The sequence below is a fragment of the Pelodiscus sinensis genome, chromosome 17, assembly GCF_049634645.1.
Source record: "Pelodiscus sinensis isolate JC-2024 chromosome 17, ASM4963464v1, whole genome shotgun sequence".
Classification (NCBI taxonomy): Eukaryota; Metazoa; Chordata; order Testudines; family Trionychidae; genus Pelodiscus; species Pelodiscus sinensis.
In genome coordinates this window covers 27,949,875-27,965,926 of record NC_134727.1, presented here as the reverse complement: position 1 = coordinate 27,965,926, position 16,052 = coordinate 27,949,875, and the positions used below count along the sequence as shown (strand labels likewise).

The window sequence follows — 16,052 nt, the reverse complement described above, 5'->3', positions numbered from 1 at the left end:
GCAAAACTAATCAACTGGAGCATTGAACTGCTGATGAACTCAAGCAGCGAGTCACTTAATTCATGGCTCAAGAAAGGCACATGTACACATAAAAATCAGAGTTGCATGCATTAGGATAAAATGTAATGCATATATATGAAACCTACTATTACACGAGGTGGACAAGATATCAGTTCACGCACTGCTAGTCCATTACTTCAGTTATCAAACTATGACCGAGCCCTTAAGAAACTGAAACACAATTGGAGCTATCGTGAAAATAATTTTTAACAACATTAAGGTTAGCACAGTAATACTAATGTTGTGACTTGTTCACAAAAGCAGAGACACCCAGAACTGATTCCAGCCTTAATTCATTGTAATACTGTGTCTAACAAAAACAGGAGTCTGTCTGCAGACCGGACATGATTTTATAACAACAGTGCGGGGGTTCAATTCCAGCCTTATTTCTGAATCCCTTGGATTTTTTGCTATTCCTGAGTTTTCAAAGCACTGCCTGGGCTCCTTCTCTCTTATGGGGTGGAGAGAGAGAAGAAGGGGCAGGGAGGAGGATTACAAAATTCATCCCAGCTGCCTACAAATGTTCACAGGAAGTCCCAGTTAGAGTAAGGCTTCACTACCAAGTAGATATACAACAGTGATGTACAATCTTATTTTTCACACAATCCCCTTAAGCTGCCAGAATTTTAATTAAAAACGCAATATTTTTCTTGGAGGATAAGTATCCCAAATCTTCAATCATAATAATGATCACACAGTGGGAATAACTATTGGATCAAAATCTATTTCTTATAAAACATGAACAGTATTATATGATCACAAATGATAGCAGTAAAAATACTTACTACCTTAACTTTTGTATAAATTACTGTAATCAATCAATACTAAATACAGACCAAATCGGCCAGAAGAAAATAGTTAGTTATATATATTGTACCTTCTTTAGAGTTAAGAAGGAAGATTTGCAACTTCTCCTTGATTTTAGGGAAGAACTCTTTCCACATTTTTAAAATAAGTAACAGATTTTTAGATAGAAAAATTAAATCACCATTTCAGTCCACCGAACCTGAGGCATTGCATAATCTGTATGGCTTGATTAAAAGATTTCCATTGAATTTAAATGGACTTTGGATCCTTCCCGCTCTGCTTGCCATTTTTCATTCTCTTGATTTCTGTACTGTTTGTTTTACTCTACCTTCCTCCAACTGTAAACCCATACTCTTTTTACATTAGCAGTGGTGGGAGGTTCCTTAACTGGTTCACTAACCAAAAGCCTGTTTCTTAACCACACTGCTAATAAACAGGCTGCCACAGTTTTAACCAACAGAATAAGATCCTCAAAGGGTTAAGATGTATATAAATATTCACAGAATTCTTAAGCATCTGAATAGCTACTGTGCCAACACAAGTGACAGCTCATCCAAATTCTGTACCAGGGAGCACAAATTAATGGCATTATTAAAAAAAAACCAGCTTTAGTAGCACACTTCAAAATGTAACAGCAAAAGAAGAGCATTATCGGGGAGAGAAATGAGAGGATTAACAGGAACCTGGAGTAACAGGTAGGAGGATGGAAACAAGTGACCAGATGTATATATAGTGTTCCACATTGGCATGGCCTTGCAAATGTATCATTTCTTTTTGTATAATGAAGAAAATTACAACAAATGTAAAGACAGGTCCCTCAGTTACTGTAAAACGACTTAAGTGGAATGAACGACTACACCAGCTAAAGGTCTTACACTTTACCGGGCAACTGTACTATAAACACAACAAGATTTCAAAAATAGCCAAAGCTACCACTACCCTACTTTAAAACTTGTAATATTGCAACCGTTTAGATGGGTCACACAAACGTTTTATTATGCCTTGACTCAAAAAGTGTTTCATAGTACCCCACCATAGCATTTTTCATAGCAGCAGTTTTTGCATTCTTACTTTTCAAGTTCTGAAAGGACTAAAATTCTTAAAGTTAGTAGAATTTCAGAGACCTGCAGGTTTACATTAAAGGAGGTCAAAATATATTGTTCTAAATCTTGTAGCAGTAAGACCAAAACTAAAAATGAAATAAGATGGACCATATTCTGCTCTCATTTACACAACTCCAAATCTAGAATAATGGTTGACATCCATACAATTACTCAAGATTTGCAGCCGAATATGCCCCTTTGTGTTGGTTATTTGCAATTTCTGTTAAAAACTCTGCTAGAGATGTCTATGGATAAGGATTTTCTGGTGAACCCCCCCCCCATATCAAAGAATTCATCTAATAAATTAATACATACAGTAAATTGTATACTTATTACTAAAATTTACTTAATATTTATTTGCAAAACTTCTGTAAAAAAAAAAAAAAAAAAAAAGAGTGGAACAATCATTGCCTTTTAGGAACATTAGACCTTTGTGTAGCCCCAACTGCAACTAATTAAACATGGTAAAATGTACATCCCTATGAAGATTATCCACAACTGAACCCTTTCATGCTGGGGTTGGAGGGATGGACAACAAAGCAAGCCATTTTACAAGGGGATACCAAGACAGCTGAGCTGGGTGCTAGTTTCATAAACACATATATCACAAATCATCATCTCATACTTAAGGAGAAACAAAGGCGGCATTCTGCAAGTAGCTCTTACAGGTAGTTCTTAATCTATTTGTTGAAGACGGAGGATGAAACTAGAAGCTGAGGCGATCTGAAAACAAACCCCTCTTGAGAATTCAGAACCACACCACTGTCTTGGGGTTGAACCTTATTCACCCGCTCATCCTTTTCCTTTAATTTCTTTAGGCCACCATCCAGGCCTTTTAGAAATAATGCTACATCAGGACTGCAAAAGCATTGGCATCAAGTGATTGCATAGCTGTCAGCAACATACGTCAGTTGTGAAAGGTTAGAAAACTTGTCAAAAACATGATGAACTCACCAAAGGTGACATAGATCCATTTGGAAGATAAGGGTCTGAGAGCATTAGGAAAGGGTAGCCAGAATACGCAGATCCTTTGTACATCCCTGTGTCCTGATGCTTTATACCTGTTAAAATTAAAGTATTTTCATTAGGACGTGCCCTAAACAGGTCATTCCTCTGCCTGGGCCAGGTGCTTATAGTTTGCAAACAGAATATTAGGAGCAACCTATATATTTTTGGTGCCCTCTGTTCTAGAATAATTATTTTATGTGCATAGTTTACCCTTAAGACTTATAACACATTTGTATTTTCTGTGCCACTAGCCTGCCTCCATCAACAGCTCTGATTTGTTTTAGTGCTAAAGCCCAATAAAAACTTGCGCTCAATGGTTTTCCCTTTAGGGTGAAGCACACTCAACAGAGCAGTACTATTCCTGGACCATTCCCCCGCATCACCACAGATTCCTAAAGCTTGTCTCCAGAGACCCACCAAGAGACCAGCACATCAATAATATTTCAGACACTGAGAGAAAGGGGAGGATTGTTTACACATTGAATGTCAAGGGAGTGACTAAACCCCCTTGTGTTGTGGCAATACAATGTATCCAGCACTCAAGGGCTTCTTCAACTGGCGAATCAAAGTTCCTCCCTGATTTTTTTTTGACTGCTCTGATTTATAGAAAGAAACTCAAGTTTCTCTTCTCCCCCGCCCCAAATCCCTCCCCAGGACTCAGCACATCACCCAAAGGGTTGCCGGTGGAGGGGGAGGGGGTTACAGAGAGAGGAAGGGCCGGATAAATGAATGGTTTCAAACTAACCATCTTCCATGTGATCCTGGAGTTTCTCCTGATAAGCCCGTTGAGGATCCTGCACACGCCTGATCGCCTGTTGGGGGGGGGGGGGGGGAGAAAAACACATCAGGGGATGGGGGGGTGGGAGAAACAAAGTTTTATTCATTGCAATAAACCAAAGACAGGAACTAGCAGGAGGCAAAGCCCTTTGTGCGGGCGGGGAGGGGGCTCTCTCACCTCCGGATCGGCCGCCGCGGCTGCGGGGCTATTGCTACTCTCCGACTCGTGCACCAGCGAGGACTTGAGGTCGGCCAGGTCGCGCTCGGTGAAGGCGCTTTCCTGGATCTTCTCCTCTTGCTCCCCTTCGTCCTTAAAGGCGATCATCTCGTCATTGGCCCCCAGGTCATCCCCTCCGCCGCTGCTGAGCTGGGGCATGGTCCCCCCCCACCCCGCCGCCGCTCCTCTTCCAAGCCACGCGGGGACTTCGACGGCTCCCTCCACCCCCCCCTTAGGATCCAACCCTTCTGGGGGGAAGGGGCGGGAGTCGGGGTGCACTGCTGCAGCCTGGGGGGCTTGGTGGAGAAAAAGCAGCAGGATCCGGGGACCTGCAATCCCCCTGCTCTGCCCCGGGAAAAGTTCAGCCAAGTAGCAGCCTGGGGGAGCGCAAGCCCGAGGCTCCGGCCGGGAGACGCACGGCACTGGAGCGCCCGGCGCGGAGCGGTGTCTGCGAGCCAGGCGGAGCAGCCCCAGCCAGGGGCTGGAGACATCAAAGCAGCCGCCGGCTGATTGACAGCTCCGGGGCGGGGTTCTGTGACACACACACACACAGACAGACACTCCGGCGCGCCTGTCTTAAAGGGGCCGCGCCGATGCCTGCACACCCGGCGAGGGGGGAGCCCGGGGCCTTAAGGGACTCACCGCTGTATACCTTCCCCCTCTCTCCAGCAATCTGTGCAGGACCATGGGCACCAGGGGCAGGGTCTCCCGTGGGGCGGGGTGTCTAAGGCGGCTTTGGGGGTTCCGGAGCGTGATTCCAGTTTTATTTTTGGACTCGCCAGTGGCTGAAATGTTAACCCCTCCACCCCGGCTCCCAGCCAGCCCTAGCGCTGCACCCCTCCCTCGCTCAGGCGTGCTGCTGGCCGCGGGGCCCGATCCTGCAGTGAGTGGGGGACGCCAGTGACTTACCCGGGGGAAGCAGGATCGGGCCCGTTCCATTGCACGGGCTTCGGAAGTTTGGATGGGGAATTCATTCATTCATGTATTGCCTGCTTTGATCGACCCCGGTTTTCCTTGCCTCTCTGCCAGGGCCGAGCCAACGTGCAACCCTGCAAGGTTCGAGGCAGCGTGGTAATGGATTGAGTTTGTAACTGGCAGGATACATCTCATTAGCCACCTTCCCTCTGCCCAGCCCGGGTCCTGGGCTTTCTCGTTGGCAAGTATTGCTTGGCCCCCTCGCCCCGATCTCATGAGACACACAGACGTGACGTCCGATTTCAGAAAATTATTAGTTTTCCTAACTTGCCCGGAGGGCCCGGAAACATGAAATTAACATCTTCGCGGCCAATTTCCAAGACAGGTCTGTTTTTGGCGTCAGTTTAGAGGAGAGATAAAAAAAATCCCACAGTTCCCATGGAAAGGAAACTCCCCATCTCGGCTGATCCCATACAACAAGTCCTGTGCATGTCTCTGGTAGCTTAAAAACACACACCCGCTGTTTGTTTTCCTTAATTAAGATTGCATAAGATAGCCTGGGGGTTTGGGAGAGTTTTTCTTCAGGCTGTAGTGACGCCATGTAAATTGGTCTTTATGGCCTAATATAGCACATATTTGTGGCATTCAACACTTGAAATAAGGAGCTGAGAATCTGGGTCCCTATTTTGCCTGTTAATTAAGGGACTTATTGTTGTGCGTGTCTTTTTATTGCTTTTTTGGGGGTGAGAATTATTTGGTACCACTTTAAAAAGTAATCAATATATTTAATTTTTACAATGACCTGATACTTGATTTTTTTTATATCACATAATGCTTACAACTTATTTGGGGAGGGGGGGGTGGAAACAGATGTGTGAAATAGATAGGGATACTATAAATAATTCTGCTTATAAGCTTCCTTACTCAGCCAGTCAAATCAAATTTGATTTTAGGGGAGTTCCTTTGTAAATTTTCTTTCTTTTTCAGATTATTTTTTCAAATCAAAGCTGTAATCAATGTGAGGAATAATTTGAATGGAATATTTGTTATTTTAAATTTTCATTTCTTTCAGATTCTCCTCTTGTTTTGTATCTGAAAAAAATCGTCAGAGGTTTACAGGCCTCCCAAATGGAGATAAAACCTTGGCAATGAGTTGGAAACCTGTTGTAATCTGTGATCCAGGAAACAAAGAGCCTCATTAATGCAGAGATTTTGGTGAGCCTTTGATGTTAGCTAGCATAGCATTCACTCTCAGTTCCATTTGCATTTAAACATTCATAAAAACATCATCTCTGCTTCCTTTGCCTTAAGCAATTTAGGAGTAAAGTATAGCTTCTATTTAAAGAAACCCACTGTGGTGAGGCTTAGAATACAAATATCACAATCTTCAAGGAGAGCAAATATTTTATCCAACATTTCTGGTAGACACATCATTTTATGTTTAAGACCCAAAATAAAAGATCTGTCTTATTTTCATTAACCTTGACCCACACATACAAAAAAGAAAGGGGGGCAGAGAAAAGAGCCTTTCTAATATTAAATATTACCAGTTAGTAATTGATGGAAGCTAAAAAATCCACAAGATTTTGAAAAGAGATTTAAAAAGAGATTTTTGAAGAGAGATTAAAAAGACTGGGACTTTTCATTTAGAAAAGTAGAGACTAAAGGGGAATGTGATAGAAGTCTATAAAATCATGACTGGTGTGGAAAAAGTGAATAAGAAAAAGTTATTTGTTCTCATAACGTAAGAACTAGGGGTCACCAAATAAAATTAACAGCAGGTTTAAAACAAACAAAAAAGTTTTTCTTCATGCAGTGCACAGTCAACCTGTGGAACTCATTGACACAAAATATTGTGAAGACTAGGACTTTAACAGGGTTCAAAAAAGAGCTAGATAAATTAATGGAGGTTACATCCATCAATGATTATTAGCCAGGATGGGTTGGAATGGTGTCCCTAGACTCTATTTGTGAGAGTCTGGAAATGGATGACAGGAGAGGGATCACCTGATGATTGCCTGGTCTGTTCACTTCCTCTGGGGCATCTGGCATTGGCCACTGTTGGAAGACAGAATACTGGGCTAGATGGACCGGTGGTCTGACCCAGTATGCCCATTCTTAGGTTCTTATTACTAAGAAGAATCAATTTTAAAAAAATCTGGATGCCTAAATCCATATTTAGGTACCTAATTCTGAAAGCATTGGCCAAGATTTTCTTCTTTATTTCTGCAGATTTTGAATTGCTGCATCTTCACTCTATTATTAAAATAGGTTCTACAGAAAGAGATTTATTGTTTTTTACAATCAAAGATAAAAATAAAATTAACACTTAAGCTTGAGTTATAATAACAAAATAACCAAAGCAGTCTGCAAATCAAAATAAAGTGAATACATACAGAGTTTTTCTTCTAAGGGCAATTCATGACAGTTTGCAGAGTATTTTCTGACTATTTGTGGAACGGAAGAATGTGGTAAAGTTGGGAAGTCATTTAGAAAACAAAAGCCTATCCACTTTACTGTCTTCAGAATTATAGCTTCAAACATTTAAATAGAAGAAAAAGGGAACAGTGCTAGAAATACTTGAAGATTCTGAGTCAGGGTGTACAAATCCAGAATACACCATTTAAAAACAATTAGGTAATGCTGAATCTCATCAGGTGGCATATTGTAAATTGTTTTTCAGTCTCAATATCAAATATACAAAGATTGATATGTTTAAGGCTATGAGTCAGTTTAATCAGACTTGTCTTTTAAGCACTATAGGCAAGTTTCCCATATGATAAATGTCTAAAATTTAAAACTGAAATGGAAAATGGTTAAACACAACCAATTTTACCTTGAGTATGTTTTTGGAGCTGGATCAAAGTACAGTGAAAATCTTGGCTCACTTGTCAGATCATATCGGCACTGAACCTCCAGGTTTGATTTGTATTATTTACATGGAAAAGATCCCAAAAGACCAATTTGGCACTAAGTATCATTTGCTTGTATGGATGATTAAATCAATCCAGCTTTTCCATGTTAACGTTTTTGGAAAGGTGCAGTCATCTGTGAATTAAGGAACTTTTCCTGATGTCATCTTTGAGCCTCTGACATACTTGTTCTTTTTTATAAGCAGACATCTAAAGCAAAGAAGCACATCTGCTGTCAGCATTGTTACATTTTCTAATGACCAGCCAGTATTTGTTTTTTTACAAGTAAACATGTACAATAACTTTTCAGGACATTCTATCTTCTGGGTGATAACTATGCATTTTTAAGAATAAAGAGATCTATTTTATCTAATCTAATCATTCCACCCTTGTCAATAGGATGTATTCTGAATGCTGTGCAAATATGTTAAACGAACCAAACAGATAAAATATTCTGTGGGTATCACAGTGTGAGTGACTTCACTGGGTGAAAATCTGAAGTCTCTGGGAGTGTTCAAAAGCTTCAGGGGGTAGTTGAGATAGTCTGTACAGGATAAACTTAAAAAACAACAAATAGTCTCGTAGAACTAACAAAACATGTAGATGGTATTGTGAGCTTTCATGGGCACAGCCCACTTCTTCAGATGTCCAGAACTAAAATAAATAGGGGAGGGGGAACAAGAAGAGGTAGTGGGTATAAAAATATCAAGGGGAAAGCCGCTAGAATGTAACAGGAAAAACAAAGTCATAAGCACCTAAAGACTGGATAGTCAAAAGAGGCAGATAAGAACCATTAGTAGGCAATAGAGAAGAAAAGTACTAACACCAGTGGGTTCAGGATTCCATGCGTTCTGGATTCCACTCATTATTCTGTGAACAGAAGTTTCAGATTGGCATGGCTGGCTCTATTTGGTGATCAGTGTACCAGCTGTGGGGACTTCTTTGTGAGTCTTAGGAGTGTGGGCTGGTATTCCTCTGCCTGAGTGAGAGCCCCACTACTATGCCTGCTGGGAAAGATCAGCCAGCCAAAGCTGCTGCAGGAAGAAAGCAAAGCTCTCTCCCTCCCCTGCTCCTGACACCATTCTTAGAGGAGGGGATGGGGGTAGCTGCCCCGCCCCTCCTGTGAGTGAGGGGACAGCTCCTCTGTTTTTTCTTCCTCTCCTCTTTATTCCTGCAGCTCCTGACCTGGGAAGGGGACCCTGGAGCTGCCAAAGAGGTAGGATTATCCTCTTTGCTGAGGTTTCTGTCCCTGGGCAATCCAGAGGGGTGCTCAGCACATGCTGCCAGTTATGCAGCTCCAGGGGCTCCGGAATCAGGATTGTCCTTGTTGACCTGTTTTTGATATCTCTGTGGAGGCAATCCTAGAGCTATCCTCCCCCATCCTGTAAGGTGAAGAAAGAACCCTGCTGCAGCCCGCTAGACCAGGGGAAGGAGGGTGAATTGCCCCAGGAGGAACAGAGGTGAGGCTGGGGGAAAAGGCCTGAACTGAGGGGAGAAGCTACATGGGGGATGGAATTGGTCAGCTGGGGAGCTGAGCTAATGAGGGGGTGATTAGAGTGGGACTATACTAATAGGTGCTGAGCAGCAAGGTAAGAGCTGGGATGGAAGAGAATTGGTGGGACTGGGTTGTGCAGCACAGAATTATAAATAAATTTGGGAGTGCTGGCCACACTAAGTGTCGCACACACATTGAGGATGGGCAGAGCAAGTTTAAAAAAAAAAGCAGATCAAAAGCAATATTTTAAAAAAACCTCATGGTTTTTTTTGGGGAGGGTCTGACTCATGATTTTAGAACTTGGGGTTTGTCAGCACTAATTTTTTTTTAGCTGTTTTAAAAAATACTTCTTCATATATTATATCAGTTCTGATTATCTGATGTAATTAACAGGCAATTAAGTGACAAATTGAAAAGAAAGGGGGAGGCTGCATGTTCTTGTCCCTACCTATGCTCTGGTTTGGGAATAGTGGATCTTATGGAGATATAGAAGATAGATAGAAATAATTGAAAGTAATATAATGAGGAGATTGGTATACTAGTAGAGGGCGCACAGAATGTACCTGGAAGAAGTACAAGAAACATGAAGCTGGAACTCTTAGGGTATGTCTATGCTGTGATTAAAAAACTTGTTACACCATGTTTTGGAAACCAGGTCAACAAACTTGGGCTCACAGGGTTAAAAATAGTAAAACAGCTTTGCGCATGGACTGGCACCCTGGCTCTGAGATCTTCTTCCCACGCATGGTCTCAGACTCTGGGCTCCATTCTGAGCCTAAACATTTACACTGCAATTATATATCCCCAAGGCCTGAGCCTTGTGAACCTCATGCAGCCTGACCCAAGCCATCTGTGGTCATGCCACAGGTGTTTTATTGTGGTGTAAACATACTCTTCTAGTGCTAACTGAGAATACTCTGAGGTGGATTGGACACGTGATAAGAACAGCAGAAGAATGACCAACAAAGAGAGCCTCGGAGGAAGAAAACAGTGAGAAAGACCAAGGATATAATGGAAAGACTGTAAAGAAAAAGTTTGAAGGAAAGAGGACTGGAACTCCAAGATCTCTGTGTCCTGGACCAAAAGGAGTGGCTAGGAATCATGGGCAACTCTGACCCAGGGCAAATAGGAAAAGAAGTTGAGAAGTTCAGTGAAGTTCTGATTAGCTGTCACTTGCTTTGGACACAATTTTATCCTGCACTACACCAATGTAATGCCATTCTAGCCAGTGGGTGTAAGTCAGGGCTAACTTTAGCCAACATTGGTTTAAATCTGTGTTTATTCATTTCTCTCTTTTCAATAAAGTATATGTGCCTTATTGTTTTACCTTCTTTTTGGACATACGTGTGTCTGCTGCTTGCATACAAAATTACCCTGAAGATTTATTTGTAAAAGAGACTTGTTTTATAATGGTTTTCCCAGAGCATTGTTTAATTCTGCCATTAGCATACGTATTCCACATGCTTGAAGAGTCTGCAAAAATATATGGAATGTTTTGGAGAAACATTTGCACAAATTGTTTGTATTAGTCCTGGAAGTGCAGGTTTAAGACTCTGTCCATATTGGGGTATCATACAGTGCCCCATGTAGATGCACAGTAGTGGTGTAAAGCGGGGCTAATATCAGTGCAAAGTATCCTGGTAAGTTATCAGAGTCAATCAGAGCACAGCAAGCCCTCTTTGCACAGTAGAGGGTCTATACTGCTGTAACTGTCTAATGTAGTCACATCAGTGAATATTTCCCTGATCTAGACAGGCTCTAAGAAGGAGGATGGATTCATCAGTGGTAAATTGCAACTTCCCCTCATAGAATATTAGAAGTGGAAGGGACCTTGAGAGGACATCAAATCCAGTCCCCTGCCCTCATGGCAGGATTTAACACCATTGAGACCAGCCCTGACATGTGTTTGTCTAACCTGCTCTTAAATATCTCTAGTGATGGAGATTCCACCACCTCCCTAGGCAATTTATTCCAGTGTATAACCACCCTGATATTTAGGAAGTTTTTCCTAATGCCTAACCTCAACCTCCCTTGCTGCAGTTTAAGCCCATTGCTTCTTGGACTATTCTCAGAAGTTAAAGAGAATAATTTTTCTCCTTCCTCCTTGTAACACCCTTTTAGTTACTTGAAAACTGTTATCATGTCCCCTCTCTGTCTTCTCTTTTCCAAACTAAACAACCCCAGTTCTTTCAGTCTTCCCTCACAGGTCATGTTCTCTTGACCTTTAGCTGTGATAAATGTTGCACCTCATTCCTAAGCAGTGGCACCCCACTTGCTTATCTCCTATTGGACTCTTCTTTTGAACATAACTGAGTTTTGTTGAGGTTTAGGCACCCAGTACCTGTTCCAGGATTTGAACCATTGCTAAAAAAGATAGTTAATTTATCGGTCTGTTGCCTTCCTTTCCCCACTCACACTCTCTCCATCCATACTAATTTCTGTCTCTTTTAAAAAATTAATTTGAATGACAGCTTTTCAGGACAGACAGTTATCTGGCAGTTTTTATAAGTAACCACAGAAATTGATTTTCCCAATATTACATATTTAGGTTGCCTTATAATGAGTAAACACTTTTCTGGATCTATCAGAAATGTTCCCAGATACCAAAAGTGAGGACTCCTCTTTCTCTTATCAGGCAAGCCATCGAAGACACTGTAATCCATTAATTGGGACAAGGGTCCTGCCTTTTCTAGGAATTCAAGGAGAAAGAACAAAGGGATGAGAATAGTCTTTAAAAGGTCACTTTCAGAGTGAAAAACCATACAGTGAAACTGGTTCCGGTAACCATCATCAGGGCTCTACAAATCCATGTATCTACTCACCTATGGTGAGTAGATGTCAGCTGGTCACCCCATTTACCAGCGGCGCGCGCATACGCAGTGCGGGTCTGGCACATGCGCCATGCAGGGCTGGCGAGTGGATTTTGCTGTAGTTTGTTGAGCCCTGACCATCATTATTAGCTAACCTCCTGTGTTAGAAACAGCTCATACTGTTGATAAATATACTGAGTACAATTTTACTTTACCTTTTGTTAGAAGGCTACTCCCCTCGAGCCATGGAGATTTGTTGATCCCTTGAGCCGTGTTATCTGATAGTTTTCACTTAAAAATATCCTTGATCCCAGTAAAAACAACGCCTGGAATTATTAAAATTGAAATGATTTTATAATTCTTTCATTTTTCATTCTTTCTGTTTTAGTCACTATTTGCCTTGGACCTTGACAACTTAGTTGCCATTGTGTTTATTGTCAATTTCTAAACAACTGTAAGATCAGGATCTCATGTGTTAGTCCACTGTGGCCAGATTTGAGTTCATTTACTTGCAAAAAAGTTCACTTACCTACAAAAATCACAGGATTCAGCCCTGCTTCCTTTAGTCACACAGTCATAAAAGCTATTTTTCCTCACATGCATTAAAAGGGCACAGAGCTAGCAGAAGGAAGCTCCTTGTTTCCACTGAACCTTTTTCTTAAATCATTATTTTTACAAAACCAAAGTTTTGGATCAAGATTAACCTCACACCATCCCTTTTAAATAATTACAAAATCGACATATGGTCGTAGAGCTGTCCCTTTGAGATACATTACTGTGTTATAAGCAGCATAAAGGACAAATCATACTGGGGTTCCTATTTGCACACTGATTATAACACAGCACAAAGGAATCCAGATGTGGTTCAGCTCATCTGTGCCACGCAAGAGCTGGGCTCTCTGTATGGGGAGTAGTTGCTTCTGAAGCAAAAGAGAGAGGCAGAAGTGGTCAGAGACAGGCTGTAGCTTGCCCTGCTTAAAGAGACCTAGGGGGACTTGTGTTGTTGGGGAAGAGAGATAAGGGGTTGGGATGACCCTGACAGCTATGGCTGCAGAACTTTCTAAGATGCCCATGTTAACCTGTCAAACACGTGCAGAGCAAAGATGAGCCAAAAAAAGGCCGGGGGAAGAAGAGGGGAAAAGAACTGACAGCAGGGTAAAATTAACAGGGAGTAATCAAAGTGATAGAGGTTGGGACAGAAGGGCAAGTTGTGAGAACTTGGAGAAAATTTCTTTTTTAAAGAGGAATAAGGGATCTTTCAGAAAAGGCTTTATTTTCCGAAAGATCCCCGTCTAGACTGGTGCTTTTTTCCGGCAAAGCTCTGAGCTGGAAAAAAGCGGCAGCCATGTGTATGCAAATGAAGTGAGGGGGATTTAAATCCCCGTTTCATTTGCAATTGCGATGTGTCTAATTTGCATCCCTTTTATGGAAAAGGGATGCAGTCTAGACACAGCCAAAGTCTCTCTGAGTCCCATGCAATTCAATAGTGATAACTCTATTTATGACTCTCTGAGGGGTAGCTGTGTCAGCCTGTAATTTAAAAATGAGTAGTCCTGTTTAGAGACTAACCAAAATATATAGAAACATGAGCTTTCTTGGGTAAAATCCACTTCATCAGATGAATTGGAGTGGAAATAACAGAAACCAAGATGTATATACACCAGAAGAAATACTTGCCAATTGTAGGGCCTGTGTTAATGAGGCTAATTAAGTGGTCTGGAAGTGTCCTATATATAGTTTTTGATATGGAAATATAGATTAGTGCAGTGAGGAGACAGGAAAAGAAGGGATGGAGAAAAGACGAAAGATTGGAGATGAAGACTAGGATAAGGAAGACTTTTTAAAAGGGGAAATAATTTCTCTGAAAACTTGGGCTCAGAAGAATCGTATGCCAAGACATCTCTTTCACTAGTTTCTCTGAACAGAAAATGCTCAGCTGAAGTGGAGGAAAGAACCAAAAAAGTGTTTGCAAGTCTGAACTACCCAGTAAGGCAGAGTTTTCTGCAGAAAGGTGCATTTTGGTTTCAGGATACTTAAGTTTACTTTGTAGTCATCTAAACTCCCACAACTTCATTGCTGACTTGAGGAAGATACTTACAAACCAGGTCCAGGGTAAAGCAAGCAGATTGTGCATTTGTTATCCTCGCACTCTCCTCACTGCAGATTGCAAAATGGAAGCAGAGTGAGGAAAGGTAAGTGCAAGAAAGAGAACAGTAGCCCTTCATTTCACACACCAACCCCCTATTCTCACATCCCTGTTACCCACAATTCCGGCACTTCTCCCAATTCAACTATTAGAGTGGGATTTTGCAGAAAATGCAATAGGGCTGCGTTCATAAACTCTTCCTCTTCTATTGCGTGGTGTTTAAGAACCAGATTAAAGATGCAGTAAAGCCTTCCTTACATACAGACCCTAAGACTATCATATTAAGCATGGCAATTAAATGTGTTGTTTTGGGCTAGCTACAGAAAGAGTGCCTTGTAGTTACATTACATGTTTCAACAATATGCCGCTCTGAAAAGTGTTATGAGTGTGCCGACATCCGCTGCTGGCATGTGTGCAGACCTGAGGCTTGCCAGCTTCTCCGAATGTGGAAGGAGGAGACTTGCTGAGTTAAATACATGTCATCACTAGCCCTTTCCCCCATAATTTAATCAGTCAGTGGAGCAGTATATTTGAAGCAAGTCCTGTCCATTTAGTTTAGATGAACTGTGGCCAAATAACTGTACTGAAGCTGACTTTGGAGTCTGTTAGGTGGATTTATTTGACAGAAATTGCTTGACTAGCTCTTCCATAACTACATGCAAACAGCCATTCACCCTCCTGTTGGCAGTTCTTTTACAAAACGCCTTAGAGTAGGGATGCTCGACCCGCAAGAGAGAGCCCTTTTGTTAAAAACATGCTGTTCACTGCAGCAACTCCACCTCCGACTGTGGGCTTGTCAGCTTTCATAAGCTCAATAGGGTTGTGCCTGATTAGTACTTAGAGGGGAGACCTCCAAGGAAAACGAAATGCTGCAGGGAGTGGTTTTGGTGATTCAGTAGGTGGCACACTTCCCTCTGAGTCAGTGCTGACGTCCCAGCAGGAGGTTAGGAGCACTGGGGCTGCTGATTTTTTGCAAACTGACGTGTTGGCCACTTGTCATTAAAAATCTCCTGACACTTTTTGCATAAGGAGAGGTGTTAGCTCCTGCGTCAGGGCCAGCTTCCAGCTGGTGTCATTGCATTCTCCCTCCTGGAGTCTCAAATGTGTAGCTTGTTCCTCCCTTCCTATGTAGTATTGCTGTGCACTGTTAAACAGCAGAGGGTTACTCCTCCTGGAGAGCTCATTTCTCCTGGGGTCGAGTGTATATAGAAAGGGAGGGTCATTACTTTTCAGAAATGATTCAAAATAGAGTTTTATTTTTTTTAAGTAAATCTAGTGCTCATTAGCTGGTCACACAGATAAACCAGGCATCTGTAGCTCTGAATGCATTGAGAGCAGAGACAGCACTTGTACAAGCAAGCCACCCACGAGCATGCTCCTGTGCGTTTGTCCTGATCTGCAGAGTTTTTGTCCGGTGATGGTAGGGGATTCAGACTCCAGACCTGGGTCAATCTTTGTCTTCTCCGCCGAGACCACCAGTTTTGGTGGCGGTGATTTGGTGATCTGCTATTTGAAACTTGATTCTGCAAAATTCTGGGCATCTTCAGTTCCAGTGGAAGTACATGGAAACATTTTCTTCATGGTGTGTGAGAGGGACTAGGCAATTCCCACTGACTTGAGGGTGCTCAGCATTTACAGTTCAGGATTTTTCCAGTAGGCACTAGAATGAAACCACCAGTTCCTTTCACACAGGAAGTAACTGTCAGACTGGTTTAGATTCAAGCCACGACCCTACAGCTGAAAAGCTCTGTATTCCAAGCCCCATGAAGCAATGAGTCTCCTCTTCTGGGGCAAAAGTCATG

General features: G+C 42.1%; 1 protein-coding gene and 1 long non-coding RNA gene across 16 annotated transcripts in view; one reads left to right on the top strand and one right to left on the bottom strand.

The window, feature by feature from the left end:
* TCF7 (transcription factor 7) overlaps positions 1 to 4,470 on the bottom strand; it is a 139,762-nt gene extending 135,292 nt beyond the window's left edge. For 4 of the 15 annotated variants that reach the window (XM_075900374.1, XM_075900379.1, XM_075900383.1 and 1 more), the window contains exons 1-3: positions 3,934 to 4,467; positions 3,724 to 3,790; positions 2,925 to 3,031 (exon numbers count right to left, since the gene is read on the bottom strand). In XM_075900374.1, coding sequence (XP_075756489.1) covers positions 2,925 to 3,031; positions 3,724 to 3,790; positions 3,934 to 4,131 — 372 coding nt within the window. In that variant the 5' untranslated portion in view covers positions 4,132 to 4,467. The other 11 variants (XM_075900377.1, XM_075900382.1, XM_075900385.1 and 8 more) reach the window with 7 other exon arrangements.
* Positions 4,471 to 5,495: 1,025 nt separating this feature from the next.
* Positions 5,496 to 10,658, top strand: LOC142818733 (uncharacterized). Its single transcript, XR_012896361.1, has 5 exons — positions 5,496 to 5,630; positions 5,960 to 6,102; positions 8,977 to 9,015; positions 9,155 to 9,259; positions 10,195 to 10,658. It is a non-coding gene; the product is annotated as an uncharacterized LOC142818733 (long non-coding RNA).
* The last annotated feature ends 5,394 nt before the right edge of the window (positions 10,659 to 16,052 follow it).